Raw genomic sequence first — 23,330 nt, 5'->3', positions numbered from 1 at the left:
GTAATGTTTGTGATCTGCTATGTCAGTCTTTTAAATTCATAGTAACAAAGCATAAAATGACGCCTGTGGAAAAAACCACTAATAGTCCAAATGTCACGGTTGGTAATGTCGTCATTGACCACATGACGAAGTGCCTGACCAGCATTTCATGCCATTGTTTTGTGTAAACCAGGGTTCATTGTGATGTTGTGGCTGGTTTCATGTGGTTTGAGAAGGAGTAGTCTTACTTCATGCTGTACGGAGAGTTAATAGAGAAGACCCAGCTCAGTCTGTGTATGTGGGTGTGTGTCTGTGTGTGAACTGCGGATGTGTTTCCGTTAGGAATCACTGCATTCTTCAGCAGCAGGCTCTGTGGTATGCCAGCACATTCCCCTCTGCTGAGCTGGAGAATCCACTCGGAAAGCAGGAGCGGGAACTTTTCCTTTCTACTCCCTCCCACCTCTTACTCCACCCATCCACTGCTCCGTTTGTCTTAACTCTGTTGTCCTCAGCACTGTCTCTGTCCACTTTGTCTGAGCTGTTAGTGTCAAATACATTTAAAGAGAGCAGTTACATGGGCTGTAGTGTCCTGGTTATGAGTCTTATCATGGTGTTGATCATGTTCAGGGCTGGGATATGCATTTACATGTACACAAATTAACCTGTCCATTCATATCCCTTTATAAATGGTAACAACTAGTATCCTACTTTCTGATCACTGCATCTTACATACACAGGTGCCTGTAATGTAGACCTTTTACTACACAAACTGCAGCAGTTTTGGAATCTGAGAAAAACTGAGACTACTGTGGCGTATTGCAGGCTTTGCATTGCAGATATGGTATGTCCATCTTATTGTTAGTAACGAGAGTAGAGAGTGACGGCAAATATCAAACACACCCTCACCTCTGACTGTGGATGGAGATAAAAACCCAGGTACGCAAAAATGCGGTTCTACACCATTTTAAAATCTGGGGTCAGTACTGTCTAAGATTATCATTACTGCTATTGAGTCTCATTGACTGTGATGTAACATTCTTTATTACTATTACTAGTGCAGTTATCGCAGGGATGGACGTGAACTCAAAGCACATCAGCATTGTGGATTAAATTAGACCAAAATGCAGTGCATCAACACTCATAACAATGGCATCAGCTGCTACATGCCATTTTTCTCCTGATCTGCTCAGATCAGAGCTAAAAAGTGCCTCCAAACTTTGTAGTTAGTTCCGTTAGATAAAAAAATTTAACCCAATGTTGAGATCCGTTGTGGGATCAGCAAAATAAAAGTTATTAAGCAGACTTAACAAGCTGAAAGATTCGGATGAGTTTCAGGTTGAACGGTAATAAGGCAAACACAAATAAAATGTCATCATCTGTTTACATTTAACATCAGGAAAATGAAAATGTTTGATGGGAAAACGTGATAATTACTGTTGTGAAGATGAGGAATTTGTTATTTCAACAACATAAAATAGACTTAACAGATGGAATCATGACTTTGTTTACTTTTGAGCTCTAATCAGCTTTGACCACCTCAGGTACAATCGTGTATTTTTGTCTTTCAACTAGTGATGCACAATATTGGATTATTTTATCTGATATGCCCATATTTTTAGATTTATTTTAGCTATACCGATATCAATACACATATTTAAATATGCTTTTTGGAAAAGAATAAACCAATACCAGACCCACAATATCGTGCATCACTACCTCTACCAAACAGATGAAAAGTATTGATTGATAGTGGTTTCAAGAAGGACTTGGACTGATAAGGAATATCTATAAGGGTGTCATTATTAGGGGTTTTGAAAATAACAATTTCCACCATGCAGCTTAACCTACCCTAAAAACTCTAATAATGAAGCTTCCCTTCTAAAGGGGGCTGCTTTTAAAACATTTTAACAGTAATCTAGTTTAAATGGCTTTCATGTCACATGTGCCACTACTCAACCAATCACCCCCTTTTGTTAGGGACGTCAACCCAGAAATACTAGTGTTGTCTCCTGAGAGAAAAACGGAGACACAGAGCAAGTCAGGGAGAGCTAGAAAAGAAGACACAAAAAGAGACATTTAAATCATGGATAAACAGATGCTTAAATGTTTGTTTTCCCCACCAACAGTTTAAAATCAACATGTACCATACATTTCAATGCTGTTGCCCAACCAGCCAAGGCCTGGTCGGGCTTGGAGCAGTGTGAGTTCAGGCCAGCGGTGGCTTCCCTCCAAAACGTCTCCATCTCTCTCATCTCTCTCTTTCCACTCTTGTGTTTCAGCTGGCTCATATTTGCTTTTTATCTTTCCCGGTAGAATGATGAAGGGAACACGCTGTGACGGATGTGGTGTTGAAACAACAGCTATAGCAAGTTGCCGGAAGTAGGAAAAAGTGAGCCAGCTTCATGTTTGTTATGCTAACAGGAGAAGCACAGCACAGAGGTCTAAAGGACACAGTCAGGACACATACCACAGACTAGATTAACCCTCCATGGTTACCCCTGAAGAGTCATCTTAGCCTGAAACCTAATATGAGCAGTTTATAGCAGTTTATAAAATGGTTTCATTTAATACTTATGCCTCTCTATGAGCTTCTAAACCAAACAAGACCAAAGAACTGACCATTTCTGAGTTCTTATTCTTAATGCTTCATAATGCTTGTTTGCTGAAGAACCTTTCCATGTCTCTAATTTCCCCAGCAAACATCTGACAAACACCCACACCAAAGATCAACGTCTGTACAACACCAGGTGTATGCTTTTTGTCCTAATCAACACAAACAGAAAAATCTTTGTGCTTTTATCATACTCCTAACTATCATTTAACTCCAGACAAAACTTTAATAGTCATACTATATGCTCATACACATATTAAAATTCATAGTTAAACAACTTTCTTCACAAACATGGACTTAAGGTTGGCAGGTTTACTTTACACACACTTGAACATGCACTCTCAGTTGGACGTTTCTTTGTCTTTTTATGTTGCTTAAGAACACACAAAACAATCTAGTGGCATTGTCAGCATTATCAAAAGTTTATGCGTCCCTTTGCCAACCACTGCTATGGTCTTATTAGTTTGGTTGCTGCCTTGTTGTGGCTTTGTGTGCTGTTGACCCATCTATATTTAGAACCAAGGGAATCATGTGTCTAACAAACAGTCTGTATGTGTTTCACTTAACCAATATGTGTAACAAATGAGCTCAGACAAACGCTTTGTTTCCACTGCTGTCCCTGGTGTCTTGTGATCACAGAGCTGCATGTGAGGAGGTCACACTGTATCTAGTTTAGGATACTTTAAAAAAAATGATAAACCACTCCTCTGAGGCTTCTACATCCTGTTAAAACAAATGGGATAATTACATTACCATGTAATTTTCTGGTATTTTTCTGTACAAGTTAATATTTATAATCGAAATTGGCAAGGATGAAGACCAACAGCGGCATTTATCAGTGATTTTAGTTCTCCAGAGTCATAATTTTTAAAAAAGTAAGATTTGCAGTTTATCAGAGAAGAGAATAAAGTGGGCACTTTTTGTTCATTTGATCTAAAAGTTTAACAGTCTAAGTGACAAAAACCTCAACAGAAATTAAAATGCTTTGAGCATATTTTAAGTTGTTGCTTATTTATTTAAGTTAGATTTGTACTTTTTAAAATATATATACAGTGCTTAACAAATTTATTTGACCACCCTAACCCCAACCAAAGTAAGGTTTTTGCCACAGCTGCCCTAAATTAACAGCATTGGTAGTTACCAAAATCATTTTTTATGTTTCTGCAATGGTTAATACACCAATATGTAGAAGCTCTTTAACCCAAATGATATTTTTAATGCTAAGATATAATTATTATTGTTATCCATGAATTTTCAAATTTACTTATTAACAAAAAAACTGAAAAATAATAAAGCACATTATTATTTCTTGATTAATATGTCAAATTATAGCTATTTACTTGCATTCCTGAACAGAAAACTTCGTTTTAGTGGTTGAATGTTATGCTTGATTAATTTCTGACTTCTTAGAGAAGCCCAGTGAGCCGGCTCAAATTTGGGGGAATTCAGTTTGAAATCCCTCATTCCATGTTCAAAATGGTAAAACGTGGAGAGCTCACTGAAAATTAAAGTGTCCACATTAAAGCACTTCATGATGCTGGATGGTCTTTGAGACAAATATGACAGGTGGTCTTATAAATTTGTTAAGCACTGTATTTATTTTTTAAAAATCTGATTTTACATTTTTATCAGTTCATGTCATTCTTTCATTCCATTACAGTTAGTACTGTGGCTTCGCAGTACATCACATACAAATGTTTATCCCAATATGAACTTTAGCAATAAATGTACTGCAAATTCCTGAATTTCTTAAATTGATTCAGAAAAAATATTTTACACAAATAAGGAATGCTCTCTTATAGAGATGCACTGATTTTAAAAATCAGGTTGAATGTATATACTGATGTTTAAAGTACTGGCTGTCCATGTTTTTTTAACTACTGTCATTTTTCTGTATTCTTCAGCACAATTTAGTATCATTAACATGCTCGTGATGTGTATAATATCTTTAATGTTTCTATCCACATTTCCTTTGACCTTACCTGTCTTCTAGTAGTGCTTATTAGGACTGTTCTTCCTAGGATGGGAGTGTATCTGTTGAATTTAACTGTGGGCTTACAGCGTAGGTGGATGGTGACATATTGGTATAATGCTGAGTAAGACGTTGTACATTTGAGGAAAATCTGAGTCATACCCATAACTCAGATCTCAAAAGGTGCTTTGTCTTGTCTTGGGCTCTTCACTTTTGAAATGCAGAGTTTTTTCGACAAATGAAAAGGTCTGCTTTTGTTTTGGCAGGATTATTACCCAGCATATGAGCTTTTTTGTATTGTAGCCACTAAAGGGGAAATAGATGATTGCCAGAATTTTAATCTCAGACCATAGTTGTGTTTTTTTGATTAATCTCATGCAAAATTTATCCCAAATCAATTACTGGAAAAATCTGGATTATAAATCGCACCAGCACATAAATCTGTCTGTTTCTGGGAAAATGGACTTGGACCACTGGTCAGACTTTCCCATTCACTCCCACTCACTTCACATTTACATACTGATGGTTGCAATAGTGGAGCACAGCATTGACCACTGCTGTTCATACGCATCCATGCACATTCACATCACTAACAGCAATGGGAGCGAACTGGGGTTCAGGACACACTGACATGTGACTGTAGGAGCTGGAGATTGAAACCACAACTGGTTGAGAGATGACCAATTCTACCTACTAACCCACCAAAGGGTAGTTGAGCTGCCAGCCTGCAATTGTGAAGCAAAGACCCACAGCCCTCTCTCTGCTTTCCCACCTCTGGTATCAATTCTGTCACTGGTAATTTTGCAATATGTCATTACCAGTTTAAATGCATGCATTGTGTTGTAGTGCACATATGAGGTATAACTGATGTAATGATTCATTTAGCAGACTGATATGTGACGGACTACAGCTGAGTCTGAGTCCAGTCAGCAGCATGTTTTGCTCTAGCATTATGAGCAGCAGAATAACTAACTGAATGACACCCATGCATTCTCCTGAAATTAAGCACAGTAAACAGGTATAACATGTTCCCTCCCTTCCATGTTTGATGACTGTAATAACAGCAACATATAGCCAGTGTGTTTGCCTTTCAAAACATTTCTGTCTTCTGTCTGCAGCTTTACCACAAGCTGTGAGCTGCATTTGTTTGTCTTGGTTTGTCTTGAGCCCAGCGCTGTAGTGATTTATATCCCTGGATTGTTGCTCTTATAACAGCTTTAACACTGTTTAAAGGTGTGTTTCAAGTAATGACTCGCTTGTTTTAAGTCCATTTCGAGTCAAAGAAGTGGTGTTAAACGGGGTCAGTGAAGCAGATGTAAACATTTGCTGCATAAACTTGCTAGTATGTCAGCCAAAGCAGAGTTAAATCAATGATAAACTTGCTACTTCTGTCATGCTCTTCACATTAAATGTCAGTAGCAGTCATTTTTCCAAAATGCTTTTCTTGTGAACACCCACATCAGGATATGTGCTCAAGTCAGAAACAGCTTAACACACCTCAGCAGAGTAGAGACAGCACGTAAATCTGTGAGTACAGTGAGAAAGAAGTGAACACAGAGATACTTAAAAAAAAGTTCAGTATGCTATCACAGGCTTGTTTTGGTGGTAGAAGAGGGGTTGTGAGATGTGAAAATGGATTTAAATGCATTTTCTCTTTCTAATTTTGTAATACATTGATATTATCAGTACCGTAAAGGGCAAGATAAATACTGTGATATGATATTTAGGCCATAATGGCCAAGCCTACTTCATTTATTTCACTGTTTTCTTGAAATGCATGATGATGACTGAAAGAAGGAGAAACCCTGTTAAAAAGTGGCGCCTACCCTTGCCAGCCTGATCTGCGTCTTCATGTGTCCTTGCATGTTCTGAGACATGAGGTGGCTGCTTGCTGTGCACAATGAACTGGGTAGTAAAGTCAAGTCTTGTGCAATGTGTGAAACTTTCTGCACATGTGGTGATGACAGTGCATGTCTCAGCATTTTATTCTTCTATATTGGTTGCACTGGTATACAGGATACAGCCAGCTTTTTAGATGAAAACTTAACTATTAAGTGCATCTTCTGATAACACAAGACATGAGTAACCTAAGAGGACATATTGTTGGTATTCAAGCCTGTACTGTCAGTCAGGATAAAGGTTTTTGGGTTCATGGTATGAATGCACAGTAACCCACTGACTATTCTTACAAGAGAAACAAAACTTGGACAAAGCACCAGGTTGTGGAGGAAACGTGGGCAGTTAGACACAAGGCTGACAGAGGAGAAATTATACTCGGAGAGGCTGGGCTGTGTTTACAGCAGCACCCTTGTCTTGGTGCCAGAGAGGGTGTCAGAGGGCAGAGCCGGGCCAGGGTGGCACAGAGTTCACCAGCAGACATTGTCCGCATCAGCAAAATGCTGTGTCAGCCCCCAAACAAATGACTCTCTCTGTCTGAGGTTTTTGTGTTTGCAAATGTCAGACTTTCTTTTTCACTGTTTCTTCTCAGTGATGCTGATGTGATTCATCACTTCCCAGCATGCCCCTCTCCCCCTGTCTGGCATGAAAGAAAAACTTCCAAACATGCTCTGGCTCCTTGAATTCTTCACTTTGCTTTTTTTCTCGCTTTGTTGTGTTGTTTGGTCTACCAGGCAGTTTGTAATTGAAGTATCATGCTGTAAGGGAGACTAACTGGCATGTTTGTCACTCTACATGTTCCTTTGTTTCAACATTAGGGCTGTTTAAAATATACTGAATTATGACTTTTGATTCTGTAGGATTTTTGGTATTAAAGAGTGACAATTTCAACATAATTCTTCTCTTTTTAATTGAAAAACATGACATGATTATTGATGAGTAGGATTTTTCACAGTTACTACAACAATAATTTATTTGTACATCTGTGTATGAAATATGTGTCAATACTCTCTGCTGCAAATATTTAAATTAAAATGGTACTTGAAGCTGCTCTTTGACTCACATTTTACCTTAAAGAGTCATTGCAACTCCTGTGATCTGAAAATTACTGGCCATTTTGTGATTCCAATTCAATTTCAATTATTTGTTCAGCTCTATATAACATAACTTGACACTCCAGATAGACTGTTTCATATATCTACTATCCCAGCTCAAAATATTAGTAAAATGTGCATGGTATCATCAGTTATAGCTAGTTGCCTAGGGTGCGACACACTAAAGGGGACCCACAGTGAGCACTGAGCATTTTGAATGGAGCCCAAAACTTCATTCAGTTCCACTTGATTCAGCCTCCCTTTGCACAGACTCCTGGTCTTCTTTACAATAAAAAAATGGTGAAATCGTATCTGCTAAAAGAATTTGGAAATGTCAGATATAGGCAAAAAAATCCAATATTGTTATCCATAGTGTTTGACTCCGGCATTTCCTCCCTTGTCTTTTCTGTGTCTTCCAAATGCTAGCTAATGTCCCTGTCACTATTGAGTTGTACCCATTTACTCAGGGAGTATGTGGGAGATTCATCTGATAGGTCCATGTATTCAGGGCTCCTTCTGATTGGTCAAATGATGCATGTTGACAGAGTGCATGAAATGTGTATCTGTATAAATCTTATTTTGTCAGTCACGGTGCCTCTTAAGAGTAATTTTTATTACATTTATGATGTATTTTTATATCACAGTAATGAAGAAAATGCAGTTAATTATTCAGCCCCAGTCACAATCATGCTGAGTATACAAATGTCTAACTTTTGAAGGGGAAGTTTTTCTGTGAAACTTTCTAGCTCATTCTAGAGATTCAACTTTACAGTTTTAAGTGTAATACAGAGGCAGCCCTGAGAGTGTTAAAAATCTTGTAAAAGATACAGTATAAGAATAGAAAGAGCTATGATAAGTGGCCTTTAACAGTCACAGTGAAAATTGCAGTTATAGTTAACCTTTGTCATGGTTTCTGAAAAGCTGAAAAGTATTCATGAGAGTTTCTCGCTGCATTCCCTCATCTTTCAGCCATTCAGAAATAAATAAAGTTTGAATCATGGAACAATTTCTGTCCTTGGATGGACCTAGCGTTGCCTCATTCATAGGAATGAAGAATTACATCATCTCTGGAGCAGAGTGGAGTAACTCCCTGGCTCCCGTCACAAACTTCAGCCCCTCCTTCGTCCCCCTCTTCCATTAATTCTCTCCTTCTCCCTCTTAAACTCAATCCTACCTCAGTGCTCCCCTCCTTCTCTTACTTTATGCTACACTTTGAGCTGTCTGCTGAGCATTGGGACACCCTGGCTTAGTTCTTTGTGTCTTGTTCCATCATGTAACTTATTCACATTGGCTGACGTGGATTTGTTATTTGATTCAGAACGTTCCAGCTTGTGTAAATGGTCCCATCTCAGTTGATGACCTCAGTGGCTTAAGCAAAAATCCCCTTTTACTGCAATGAAAATATTCTGAAGAAAATTGAAAAAAAGCGAAGGGGGTCTGAATAATTTCTGAATGCACAGCACATCAAGTGAGTTTACTTCAGGCTGATATATGCTGATTTTTACAGCATATAAACTTAAGGGTTACTGATAAGTACCTTTTTAAACTGATATCTGCCAATACTGATATTATGCTGATAATATACATAAATATGAAATTAATAAATATAAATGTGATAATTACTGATAGTTTAGTGATCTTTATGTTTTGTTTTAAAAACAAGAAATATTGTTCTTTCTCTCTCTGTATTTTCAGTATCTATTGCCTTTTATTGTCCCTTTTGTAATCAAAAAGTGATACAACAAAACAGCTGGGCCTTTTTTCCATGTTTAGGCTATATGACAGGCAACCTGAAATTAAACAGAACTTGGGGTGTTACAGGAGACCTTGTGAGATTGCAAGATTTCTCATTAGTCTGAAAACCATCTCTTGAGATCAATAGGTCACATAGACAGCTCTCCTGACAGAGTCCAATACTTCTCTGGAAATTACCAGTAAACGGTTTGAGTTATAGCTAAGCTAGACATAAACTATGTATCAGCAGTGATATTCAGTACAAGAGGATAACTGTTTAAAGCATTTCAAAACAGATCTTTATTACTTGTATTTTTTTTACTTTCACCTGAATAAAAGACACATTTTCCAGTCAAATTTTGGTATCAGAATTTCATGTGGTGTAAAAAAATTTGCATTTCTTGTTCTTGTGAGCCCCAGTCTCTTCTGGTCCCGGTTCCTTTCATCTCGTCTCACAAGTAGAAGGTCTAATCTCAACCATAAACAGTACCCCGTGATAGGGCTGTTCGATATCTCGAGATTTTGATTTATATCGATATATTTCTATAGAAGATATGACACGGGTTAATATCGTTTCATCGATATAATTAGTTTTACATTAAAATATTTAAACATGAGTCGCCATTTCGCCTACTTCTCTTGACTCTGTGTTGTTCTTTGTCCTTCCCAACCTCCCTCCCCCTCCGAAACGTTACGAAACTCAGTGACCCATTCCCCCCACCCCCTGCTTCCCCCACCACCACAACAACAGAGAGACAACATGGATACCGCTAACAAAACTGCTGGTGTGGTTCGTTTGAGGTGTGAAAGCAAAGTGGACCAACTTGTGAACCAAAGGCAGGAAGAGGCATAAAGCATAATGATTTAAGGATTTATATGTGATTTATTACACAATACATGTCGGTACCTTGCTTGGCATCTGTGTCACCATGGAAACACGTCATACTCTGTGCTGATTTATTCGTATTGTGTAAAGAACGACATGCTGGACAGCTCACAGCCTCGCTGGCTGCTCACAGTGCCCCAGTGCAAAAGCAGAAACCCCAAGACAGCGTAAATTCTGTGTTTTCTCATTGTTTATCTGGAAAAAAGAATGGTGGAAGGAGCTGAATTTCTGTTTTTGTCTTCTTCTACGCCGTCTTTTCTTCCTGGTCGCCATTCATTTGTGACAACAGCGCCCCTAACGGGCACATATTTCCTGTTCTGTGAGCTTAACACAGACAGGCATATTTGTTACATTGCCCATGTCAGTTTACATTGTTTATTAAAACAAAATATTTGAATGTTCAGGACTCAGGTGCTGTTCACAAGAGAAAGCACTTTTAATATGAAGAACTTCCAATCTCAGAGAAAAGCTACTTTGTCAGATGAAGTAAATGTTTTTTTGTGTTTTGTATTATCTCTTTTTACATTTTGCTTATTTACATTTTGCTTATTTGCACAGTCATATATATTTTATTATAATTTATTATAATTTACTTTATTTCTTGATTTAATTTATTTAATACTCTATTAATTTATGTACATGTAGTTTCTTTTCATGTAATTAATGTACATGTCAACCTATGCAACTTGTTCAATTAAAGACAGTATTCAGTTCATGTGGATTTAACTTAAAACTGAATCTGTTTTATTCCTTTTTCACGGACAAATATATCTTGATATATTTCGAGATGTAGCTAAAATATATCGAGATATACATCTTGGTCTATATCGCCCAGCCCTACCTCATGATAAAATCATCTGAGCTTCCAACCCTTATGCAGAGTCTTAACTGGATGGGATTTTGATATTGTTTTATTTACCTCACTCAACAGAGCTTGTTAGCTTGCTTTACAAAGTTGAGATAGTTATGGATTAATATTCTGTGATATACTTACGTGCTTTTAGGGCTCGGTGGAATATGGGCCGCTGTATCTGTAGAAGTGCCATTTCATGCTGTGAGTAAACTCAAGCCAGAATTTTTAATCCCTTGGTCTTTGTCATCTTTCTGTGGATAACATGAATGTGAACCTTGTTAAATGGCTTCGGGGGTCTCTGGTTGCCCATCTGGCCTCTCAGTGCTGCAGCTGTCCACTTAGCCGTGCATCAGTATGAAGTAGACAGTGAATTTGGATATCCTTGGACAGAAGGGCTAGCATATTTATTCTCTAGTTTCACCTCATGTTGGATTAAGAGACGAGATCCTTAGGATTAAGAATGACCCATCTTCCAAGCAGAACATGAATCTGTCTCTATTCATGTGGCTGTCTATCCAAAGCTGTTGGCCTGACCCAGTGGTATCTATACCACCTGTCCAAGATGATAGGAATGAGTTCCTAACATCCTACAGACTGACAACAATAGAGCTCCATGACCTGCAGGTTATGTATAGAGATGTGTGCAGCCAGCAAGTGTCAGCAGAGCAGAAAGTGTTTAAAGGAGAGAGCAAAATAGAGGGATGACAGTGCAGTGGTCCTGACATCATTTCTGTGTTGGCTATTTTTAGCTGGACATGTGTTCACTAATCCATCTGTTCATCTATCAATTACACTCTCATTTGCTCCAGCCTTATAGTTGTGCAGCAGCAGCCCCTCATCTGCTGAAGTCTTAGATTATGTGCAACAAAACAAGCAACTTTGTAAGTTACTGCAACGACCAAAAAGTATCCAGCAACGCGCAAACATTTCAGAATAAAAGCATCACGTTAAAACTTGGGTAGTCTCACCACTGAGAGAAACTGATCAAGCCTTTACTTGATACACAGAAGTGTATCGTACCTGTCTACAGTCTTTGTACATTTTACAACATTTGACCATTGTTTGTAGTAATAAGAAAGGAAAGGGAAAAATGTTAGGAGTCATGTGACATCACTGCGTCTCCCTTCTGCTCTCTGTTGGTCTACTGAAGGTAAAATTTGCATTTCAGTGAGATGCTAAAGGGGCTAAACAAAACTATTGTCTGAGTGGGCCAATAAAGCAGCTATCATGTTGTCTGTAATCCCGTGTAGAGCAGAGGCTAGCACAACAGATGAAAAAACATACCACTTCAGAAGCCATCAGACAGAATAATGCACCTTCGTCCACGTTTGTGTCAAGGGGAAAACCTTTTGTTATTCTTTCTTTAGAGCAGGGGGCATCAACTACATTTGTACAAGGGCCAGCTTATGTCTATTCAGGCACTGTGAGGGCTGGTGTGTTAAATGAACTAAATAAAAGAAACATTTCCAACTAAATAATTGTAGTTTCTTTTAAATATAGCTTTATTTTTAGCCTTTGGCAGTGAACTCAGTCCCTGTTCATTCAGTTAAATCCGTATACTGCAACAAGCCACGGGGGCTGCATCCTCATTGGTGAAATACACATGAAGGAAGAAGATATTTTGTCAGAATTCGTAGGCAGTGAAAAATAAACTGTCACTTCCCCCCATCTCACTTACTTTTGAAATTACTTAAATATCTGTAAGCATTATAAAAGTGAAGAAGGAAAAGATGCCCTAAATACAGCAATATTTTTTTCCTCAGCACTTATTCTGAATTTAATTGAGCTTCTGGGGGCCGAATGGGAAGCTGTGGGGGGCCTGATGTGACCCCTGGGCCTCCAGTTGATGATCAGTGCTTTAGAGTGTAACTGCAGTTTAGTACTGTATGCCGATGGGAAAAAAAAGATATTAAGTAATTTAAAGCATATGGTATTGAAAAAGTATCAAAGTATTGTAAATGGTGACAACCTTAGTCTGCACTGTGATGTTGCTTGTCTCTTATTTCTCTGAACAATCTGAAGCAGATTTGAGTAAAGTTAAAAAGGATGCATGTTATTCACAATTCTTAAACTGCAGATATTAGCCTAGAGAGTCATGTATCAGTATTGGCAGGATAGAAATTATTGGCAGTATTTATAACCGATATATTGGCTGTAAATCCAAACTGTCAATACCAGTGGAGTAGAGTTTCAGGCAGAACCCTCAGACTTATGTCAGCTTAAGTCTTTTTCTTTGTTCAGCCTTCATTTCTTAAATTTAAAGTGTATTTCAAGGCCTGAAGTTTGAGGTCTGAACTGCATGTATATATTGATATGGATATTCGTATTGACTTAAAATGTTAATGTAAATATCAGCTGTAAGTTTGGGGATTCAACTCAAGAAATCTGTGTTGACTCAGATCTACTCATATTTTATGAAAGATGATTTTTAGGGGCAGTTCCAGTTGTTGGTTTATAATGCTTTTGTGTTTTTCTCTGTTTCTACAGGGGTGATCAGCCAGTGGCAGAGTGAGTCCAAGGAGCGAGTAATCTCTCTTGTTCTTACCCATCTACCGCTTCTCAAACCTGGCAATGTGGAAGCCAAGGGTGAGTACATGCGCCTCCTTCCACGCATCCTGGCCCACACCATCGAGCATGGCCATCACCTGGAGGAGTCTCGCCAGCTTCTGTCCTACGCCCTCATCCACCCTGCCACCTCCCTGGAAGACCGCGCCGCCCTGGCCCTCTGGCTAAATCACCTGGAGGAGAGAGCCGCCGCCCGAGGAGACTCGCTGGAAAGGCCTCCTCCATCAGGGCAGCACCATCAGTCGACTCCTCCATCCACCCTCAGCTCTTCAAGTTCCTCATCGACTAACACCTCGTCTTCAGGTAACCTCTACTCGTTACACCACCAGCGATATGGCTCTGACGACCGTCTCAATGGATGGCAGAGCTCCAGGGATTCAGGGCTGGGTGGAGGCTGGCATCAGCAGCAACAGGGCTGTGAGAACGGGCACCTACTACTCTACCCATCATCGTCAGTGCCAGCAACCATCAACACAGTAGGAACTGGTGGAGGCGGTAACACTAGTAAGTAACAACCTCAACATTTATTGTGTTTACAAGACATGCACCATCATTACACTAAGTGTGTGAATCTGCCACCTTTGCACACAGAATGAGACATAACATGAATGAATATTCACACCATTCACTGTGTATTGCAAGCGGTCGCTTCACTGCTCAAAACTGCTAGAATACAGAACTACATTTTTTATATTTGAGTTTATGAAGTGTGCAGTCACATATTTGTCTTCTGAACAGGGGTGCAGAAATTTTTTTAGGCTGAATTACTTGTGTGCGGCAGTAATGGTGCCATGGTGTTAACAAAGAAAGTTTGAGGAAAAAAACAACTGTTTTCTTTTTGATTGATTTAATTTAATTTTACCCTCTTAAAGTTAGTATTTTTCCTATCAGAGTAATAAAAGGGAAAGAACAAAACACATAAACCTATGATTTCTTTTAAATTATAGTCTCATTTAAAGTTCACATTTATGCATTGATACAAACTTTAAAATTTCTGCAAGGAATACATACATGAAAAACCTCTTTGAAAATAGTAAAAGTCACATTTGCATTTAATAACAAATTCTTAATTCAAAACAAAATGAGTGAAAAGGTCAAACATTTTTGATGTAGCATGAGTATAAGAATGGAACTACTGTATGAGTATGAAACAACAACAGTCAGCAGTCTTGCTCTCTCTGAAAACCAAACAGGTGAAGAAAAATCTGTTAAAAGTAAGGCATTATGCACATCTAATGATGAAGATGTGTCAAAGATCCTCCAATAGATCGTGATCAGGTTGGCGGCCCCTGGACTAGATGATATGTGCATAAGATGGGGCATGGCAACGAGGCTTCAGCTCTTGTAACACACACTTGAGGCCATGGTCCTCTTCTGTGCATTTGTGTGCATAGGCTTCAATATGAATTAGCTTTGGTTTTGCCTTTCACTCCCTCTGCTTTAACATACAAAAGTTTTTTTTTCAAAACAGCACAGAGAAGTTGTTAGACATCTTTTGCTTTGCTTCAGAGGCTAACACATCTTGGTAAATCTGTCTAATATTCATTTAGATGTTTGACGTGTTTCCTGAAGCCAAACTTTCCTCACATAGCTGATTTAAAGAAAAAACTGTGTCTTGTTGCTCCTGTAGCTATGTCTTTCTGCTATTTTACTCCTCTGTGTGTGTTTTGGTGTGTCTGCGTCTTGCTGTTCTTCATTTGTTATCTAAATCTCCTCATACTCTTTTTTTCTGCATCTCTTTTCTCTCATTTTTGTTTCATCTCCGTTTATCCCTTTACATCCCAACACAGCTTCAGCTAATGATTGTTCAACATGACTCTGGTTCTGCTCAAGGTCTCTGCCTGGTAAAGGGAAATTTTCCCTTGCTGCTATAACATTACTAAAAATTGCTTAGTGCTGAGCTCATCGTGGATCAATGTTGCTTCTATATAATCAATATAACGAAGTAATTAAGACCTGCCCTCCCTGTGAAGTGATTTAAGATAAAACTCTATTGGTAACAACTGCAGCATTTGGGGTGGGAATTAGACCCGTACAGTTAATTCAGTTTTAATCGCAACCACAATTTAAACCTTCCTACAACCAAAGAAACATGATTATTGGTGATTATTTACATTTAAATCCATGTTCCATCTGAAGAAAACTATGTGGTTGTCTTTTTAAAAAACATTATCTTCTATGAGTCATGTTTGGTTATTGATCACATTCTGTGAATGTTCTCCTATATTGATGTTCATTTAAATATGACTTAAATCTATTCATTTTGTCTCTATTATCTCCTCTTTTCCATGAGCGCACACACACACATCAATAACACTCTAATTCACACATCGGCCTCTGCTTTGCCCCTTCTTTCTCTTCGCGAGGAAACTGCTCTGTTTGTAAATTCATCAGTTATTTAGACATTCAAATAACAAACTCACGTTTAAACAGCTTCACTCATGATCCTGCTATAATGTGATTAGCATGATGTTGAATATTTCACTCTGTTCTGTTTGTTTTGCCCTAGTTTGTTTACTGTCATGACTGCCAATGGATTGGGAGTTTGTTTGTCTTTCAAAATAAAGACATTTTCCAAACTGAGCGTATAGCACACTGTGTGTAAGACAGTACAAAAGACATGCATAGCATTTATACGTGACAAATTAATGCACTGCAAAGAAAAGATTGCTGTAAAAATTTCTTATCTTAACCATCAGCATTAAATGACTTACTGCCAAAAGCAGTAAAAGCTAAAATATCAAGTTCTGTTTGACAAATACATTCTTAGATGAGAATGAATACTGAACTCTAGTTCTTATTTTTTGACATTCACTTCTTACTGAAGCTGCTTTTGAGTATGTAAATTGTGGAGCCCAACAGTGGATCAGTTGGTGTATTTAGGGGCTGTTGCTGAGTCATATCTGACCAAATGTTAGGGTAAGTGTTGGGGGCCAAAATGCCAGAGCAGATGTTTTGTCCCAGTGTAGCTCTGCTAATAAGTTAGCTGCAGAATGCAAGTTTTTTTTTCAATAACAGATGAGAAGTAAAAAAGTCACTTAATTTAAAAATCAATTGTGACTGATATCGTTAAGTCAGTATTGATGAAATTAGTTGTGATTTTCATTTTGACCAAAATCATGCAGCCGTAGTGTGAATACGGCCTTGTGTGACTGCATTTTTTCTCCACTCATATTGTATGACTGCATGCTCGGGGAACTGACCTGAAAACTTTCTGCTTAATCATAAAAAGCACTCCCAAACTTTGGAGCAGCTCCCGTTAGTTAGAAGATATTCATCCAATAGAATGACCAATTAGAATAGAACTTGATTAGCTCACTTAACTAGCAGAAGAAGGTTATGATATGATGCGTTCAAGGACAGTAGAATTACACAAATGCGGCAGAATATGTATTAAATATCATGATTTGTTCACATGTAACATTGAGAAATTAAAAATTTCTTTTTCACAATGAGAAATTTAAATAAATCTAGTTATGAGGACAAGGAATGTGTTTGGTTTCCCAGCAATACAAAATAGATATAACAGATGGAATCATCTTCTTGACTTTATAAATCTAACTCGTTATGCCACTTTGGTTTAAAACAAATTGTCATTTGTCTTTGCACTACACAACTGAAAAGTATCATTGGTAGTATTGATTAGGACTCAGATTGATAAGGAGCTTTTATTTAAAATATGACTTGTATGTCTTTTTAACTTTGGCGCTTCTCTGTCCTATTGAATATTAAAATAATGGCCAATACATCATTAAAGTATGTGGAATCAAAAAAGGATCAAAGTATCCAAAAATTGACAACTGCATTAACTAAGTACTCTTTTTAATGCACATGTGATTAAATTTCATGTTTACTGTAAGTGTTTATACGAAAAAAGTCTACACTATTCCCCTGCCATGATTCATAGTGTTTTTTTTTTTTTATATCAAACTTGATGTAATGATTACAATGATAAATGTGTATCTTTTTAGATATTCAGCAAATTACAAAACTGTGGCAGTACTGATAACCATGATATTTTAGGGCATGATTATTGTGATAAAATTTTAATATCATTATATCTCTACCTTGGACTTTTTACAATTAGAAAAACAAGTTGTGTGTATGTTTGAATGAGTATAAGCTATAATGAGTTTACAAATATCAGCAAAACTCTATTTAATATTGTGAATTCTTAGTTACAGGCCTTCTTATTTGTATCCACATTAGTCCTTTCTTCCTTCTGTTTCTGATAGTACACTTCAAACAGGAGAATGTAATTGTTCCTCTGCCTTCTACTTTCAAGGAAGGGAAAGATGGAGGGACGGTATAGAGAAATTGTCTTGAACAAGAGATATATTTAGCTTACTTTATTTGCTTCATATCAGTATTTTCATAATAGTAAAGACTATTGCCTTTCGATAAAGGAGGTAGGACTCTATATCTGCTTTAATTTAAAGCAGATACAGAGTCCAGTCAGAGCCATTTCATTTCTCTCTTAAGTTTGTGGATGTTCTGAAAGTATTTCTATTTCCCAAACTAGTCCTGCCTTTGATATGTGTTTTTATTAATATCAGTGATTCACGTGGTCACCTCTACAGCTCAGCACATCTGAAATTCTGTTACTAATAGAGAGTCACATCCCAGATGCATTCAGACAGTAAACAGTAAGTTTAAACCACTTCAGCTGTAAAAGACACACATTTAACTTCATCTGCTAATTAGTAAAACTGCAACGACAACAACAGGTACCAGATATCTGACTTTTAAGAAAATATAACTCTATAATTTAAAGTCTCAAAAGTATGATATATAAATATGTTCAGCTTTTGATAACATTTACTTGAATCTGTTATTTAAAAATGAAGCGGCATTTGCTTAATTGAGGATTTCTTTCTTTCAAAACAACTGCGGTTGGTGGGTTGGTCTATATGGTCAGCCATTGGGTGAGACATACTTTTTCTATGTTTGTCATGTTGTCTGAAGTTCCACCCATAGTCATATCTACAGTAGAGCCCCCAGGAGTAAGGTGGATAAAATGTTTCTTTTTATATTTAATGAAATAACTTTTTTTGAATCAGTTGTGCTTGGTGAACACAAAACCTCTGTATGACATTCTGTGGCACACAAACATAATCTGTGATCTCACTGAAGACACTTGAAGTACACTCCAACTAACCAGGTTTTCTAAATACACTCTGTAAAACCTCCCTGGTCCGACTCCCAGCACTCTGAACTAGCCACAGAGCAGCTACAGAGGCTGTTTGAGGTGGACGTTTGCACACACAGAGGGCAGGGCTGTTGAAATTGAACATAACTATGGTCAGAGCAGGATATTTCAAGACAAGAATGCAAAGGCCCTGTGTTTTTTTCTGGGAGATGAAAGAAACAGCTGAAGGTTTATAAATAAAGACACATTTAAAGCCCTACTCACTGCTCCAAGAAAGATCCTCTTGTATTTTTGACTCCTAGCAGCTTCAGCCCCACACAAAAGGCCACAGGATTTCACAACTGATAAACTAGAGTTACCTCAGACAGCAGCTGAGTTGGTTTTCAGTCAAGGACAGTGACAAAATATGTTAAACTGTCACCTTTAACTTTAAATATTTGAATTTTTCTGAATAAAAATGTGAATTAGTGACTTAGGGAAACTTTTTCATCACAGAACATGCAATGACAAGTCACTCAGTCTCCATCCCCCTCCCTTCACACTATGTTTATCTATTCATGACGATGATAACAGGAGTATAATTGTCCAACCACATCAACCTGTGTGCCACTGACACCACATCCTGTTGACCCCCCACCCATACTCACAGCCTTAGTCCAAGCCGCAGCAGTACATACCATCCGTCCCTTCCCTTGTAAGGCATCCTTTGTGGGAGACTGTATTTAGGGAAAATGGCTAATATTTAGGGACTGGAACTTGTAATGTTAGCTGGGCACCTATTTTAAACGGGGCCCATGAAGTCCTATACATAGCGCCAACAGTAAGAGGACCGCATATAGGAGGAGGAGGAGAGAGACTGGAGTATTGGTGGCAGCGTACTCCGTCAGAGCGGCGACACAAAAAGCCCTTTGGCTCTCCACCTTTTTTATTCTGTTCACCTCCTTCAGTAGGAGAAAGTTGTCAAGTTAAAGTTGTTTCCAAGGGGTTCATAGTCTGGGAATTTCATTTGATGCTGCAGCCTTGGTGTCTCTGAAGGTCTACTTCATTTAAACATCACAAGGAGCAAATGTCTTAATTATTAAAACTGAAGTGTGTAGAATAAAAGAGAGTCAGAAGGAAGAAAGGTTTGTCATAAATACAGATTACTATGAATTGAAGGTTTCTGGAATAAATAATTTGTTCAAAATCAATGATTGTTCTTCCTTATTCAAGGGATATTGATTAGCCCGTAGCGCCAAGGTTGAGTCTGCAACCAATACGCAGATGAAAGAGAATTAAGAATAAGACCAAGTGAATTCAAACAAGAAACAAAAAAAGAGGAACTGAGAAACCTGAAATTAAAGGCTTATGATTTGACATGCAAGCGCCTTTGTCTTTTTTAAAATTTATTTATTTATTTAGCTGTGGGGGATGAACGATATTGGATTTTTTCCAATACATAGACATTAGAAAATTAATTTTAGCAAATACAAATATCAATGCTGATATCTAAATATGGCTCTAACCAATAAACTTCAGTCCTTAAGATACACAATTTTAAGTTTTAGGAGAAAAAAATTTACAAATGTTAGTCCTTAAAACAGACTTTAAAAAGTAAGAAATGAGGATGAATGAAGAAAAAGACTTCAGCTGACGAGGGTCTGTTGGTCGAGCTGAATGGAGAAATTTTAATTTTACAGCTGATGTAGGCAGATTTCTATAGCCAAAAAATATCGGCAGAAATGTTCACATCTGTGGATAATTCACTTCTAAAGCTAATATTTGCTAATACTAATACCATACAGATAATTTTGTGGATCCCTGATAGCGGTGTGTGCTTTTTTTTTATTAAATAACTAAATAGAATTTTTTTTTTTTTTTTAGCATATTTTCAAGACGGTAAAAGAATGTTTATCCGGGAGTTGTATTTTATTAGTCTGGATGTAAACAGTTGATGACAAATAAGTTCTGGTTTGGTGCAGTACAGTTTTGTCACAGTTTAGCTCATTAAACTTAACGGTTTTTCCTCAGCTGATGTCTGTTCAATCAGTTGGCTCAGCTCTACTGAGCTGGGCCAAATGATTTGGATTTCTAAAAGGATACAGATTTCCCGTCACAACAAGCAAGGCTGGAGGTTGATGAGACAGACATCAGTTGAGGAAACATGGGTAAGATCAGAGTTTAATGAGCCAAACTGTGTCAAAACTGTGCTGAACCAAACCAAACTGCTTTGTGTAAACAGACTATATGACGAGCGTTGTGTTACATCGCTTGTCCAGGCTTTAGATGGAGATTTTTCCAATTCTTGCCTGCTGTGTCTTTAAGAGTTTTTTTTTTAAACCTTTTTTTGCCTGAATATTTCATTACCTTCAGAACACAAAGGAGCTTAAGAATTATGACAGTTTATATTTTTACACTTTTAACACTTTGCGTAGTCGTGAACAACTCAAAACGTGGCCTTTTGGTAATAATAATAATAATAATAATAATAATAACTTTATTTATAAAGCACTTTTGGTAGTGTCTCTCTATGCAGAAATCACTTCTTGCACCCCAAGGGGTGTTCTTTGCTGCTGCATGATGTCATCTGCAAAGAACCTGTGAATAATTAGTTAGACTATAGATAAGGTACCTACAAAGATAGATTGATAGACCAAAAGAATTCCCTACTGAGGACCTCTGGACCCCCTTACTGAATTTAAGTCCCTTTTAAAGTCCACTGTGTCTACATATTAATAAATTATAGCAACATGGACATTTAATATTGAAATATTTGATCCATACAGTAGTGTTAAACAGTGTGGTAAAATAGTGTAAAGTAGATTTCAAAGTCATGATTCGCTGCAGAAGTGAGCATATATTGTTCATTTCTATAAGTTACACAGTGGCTAGAGACATGTTTAAGTATTAATGGAAACTTTGAGTTATAATGTTACTCATTTAAGAGGCAATGAACAAGTACTGCCTGTTCATATGCAGATATGTCCTGTAGTGACGTAGTTAATGTCTGTTTTTTTAAAAGGCTTTGTTATTTAGAAAGAGAGCTATCATTACTTTAAAGAAAATAGAGAAGGGCGATTTATTTACACTGCTTCTGCTCTTAAAGTTACATCCGGGCTAATTTTTTCAAACTAAAAAGATCCAAAAAGATGTTTGTCATGGATAAGACATAGTTCAGTATCCATATAAAAAAACCTAAGATTGTTTTTTTTTATTGCTTTACAGAGACACACAAGTTGAGATACATTTGTTTCTACTTGTTTCATACTTTATCAAACATATATGAGTGAGGGCTTAGCATTTGTTGACAAATTAACCTCTTTGTGATCTATTTTAAACGTGTAAGTGAACAGTTCTTCAAATCTACTTTCTCTAGTCTGAATCAAGCTCTGTCTTACAGCCTTTACCCTTCTGGCTTGTCTCGCTGTTGTCTTGCAGTCCTGACCAGTGGAGGTGGCAGCCAGCAGCACAGTCCTCTTAAGCGCTCTGTGTCCTTAACGCCTCCAATGAGCGGCCCCAGCAACCAGCCTCTGGGCCACGTCTGGTTGTCCCAGGAGGATCTAAGGACGGCTAGAGGCCCAGCTCCTGACCATGCACCTCTCTCACCCCAGAGCAGCATAGCTTCTTCGGGCAGTGGAGGCAGTGAGCACCTGGAGGAGGCTGGTTTAGGTTCAGGTCTGCATCGCAGTACCTTCCATGAGGAAGGCAGCGGCATGAGGGGTCAGTATTAAAGCCCAGTATGGTTAGTGAGCACAATTAGAGGCACCACTTACCCTATCTTAATAAGATGTTACTGTGAGGAATGTACCATTTACTGTGGCTCAGTAGGCCGATTCAGCCATCTTTCAATCAGGAGAGATGGTTGAAGTCTTCTGTCCTTGGGCAAGACTTCAACCCCAAATAGCTTCCACTGCTGCATCAGTGGTGTGTGAATGTGTATGGATGTGTATGAAGGGGATTAGATAATACTAATGGCCACTCTGCCGTGCAACCTTAAAATCAGTGTGTGAGTGTTGGATGGATGGGTGTAAATCGATAATTGTGACCTGTGCTGTAAAAAGTGCTTTGATTAGTCAGTTGACTAGGAAAGCACTATACAAGCTCAAGTCCTTTTACCATTAACCAGTTATCGTTTTTCATACCAAATAAGGCTGTTGGCATTAGTGCACTAATTGTGATGCAATTACGTTAAAAAAACTGTGCATTGAGTTTTTTAAATTGCATGCTATGTTGTCTTTGAAGTGCACAGTAGATAAGCTGGGCAGCAGCTAGATACTACTTATTGTAGCGTCTCCCCACTCTTACAGTGATGTAAAAAACAAAGGATACCACTTCTCCTTTAAATGTCTTATTTCACTAAATAAAAGTCTCAGCAATAGCTCAGTCGACAAGTCAAAAGTCATCTGCACTATGAGAATACTTTTAGTATATTCTTTTACTATACATAATATGCCATTTGTATTTTTTCTATGTTAAAGCTAAAGTCAACACTTTCATCCATCATAAGTTCCCTATTTCCATTAAAAATAAAAGCATGCTTTATCCTAACAGGAAGTAAAGTACCCTTAGCTTAAGACAATTGAAAATACAAATAGTTTACCCTAACTGAGTT

General features: G+C 37.8%; 1 protein-coding gene across 5 annotated transcripts in view; it reads left to right on the top strand.

Annotated features, from left to right (window-relative positions):
- The window catches only part of samd4a (sterile alpha motif domain containing 4A), a 101,951-nt gene that overhangs the window by 37,248 nt on the left and 41,373 nt on the right, over nt 1–23,330 (top strand). For 4 of the 5 annotated variants that reach the window (XM_041809155.1, XM_041809067.1, XM_041809312.1 and 1 more), the window contains exons 3-4: nt 13,513–14,094; nt 22,157–22,438. In XM_041809155.1, coding sequence (XP_041665089.1) covers nt 13,513–14,094; nt 22,157–22,438 — 864 coding nt within the window. The remainder of the gene's footprint in view (nt 1–13,512; nt 14,095–22,156; nt 22,439–23,330) is intronic. The other variant, XM_041809397.1, reaches the window with a different exon arrangement.

The sequence above is a fragment of the Cheilinus undulatus genome, linkage group 1 (genome assembly GCF_018320785.1).
Source record: "Cheilinus undulatus linkage group 1, ASM1832078v1, whole genome shotgun sequence".
Classification (NCBI taxonomy): Eukaryota; Metazoa; Chordata; class Actinopteri; order Labriformes; family Labridae; genus Cheilinus; species Cheilinus undulatus.
Note: the sequence above shows the minus strand (reverse complement) of the source record. Positions and strands in the feature narration are given on the sequence as shown.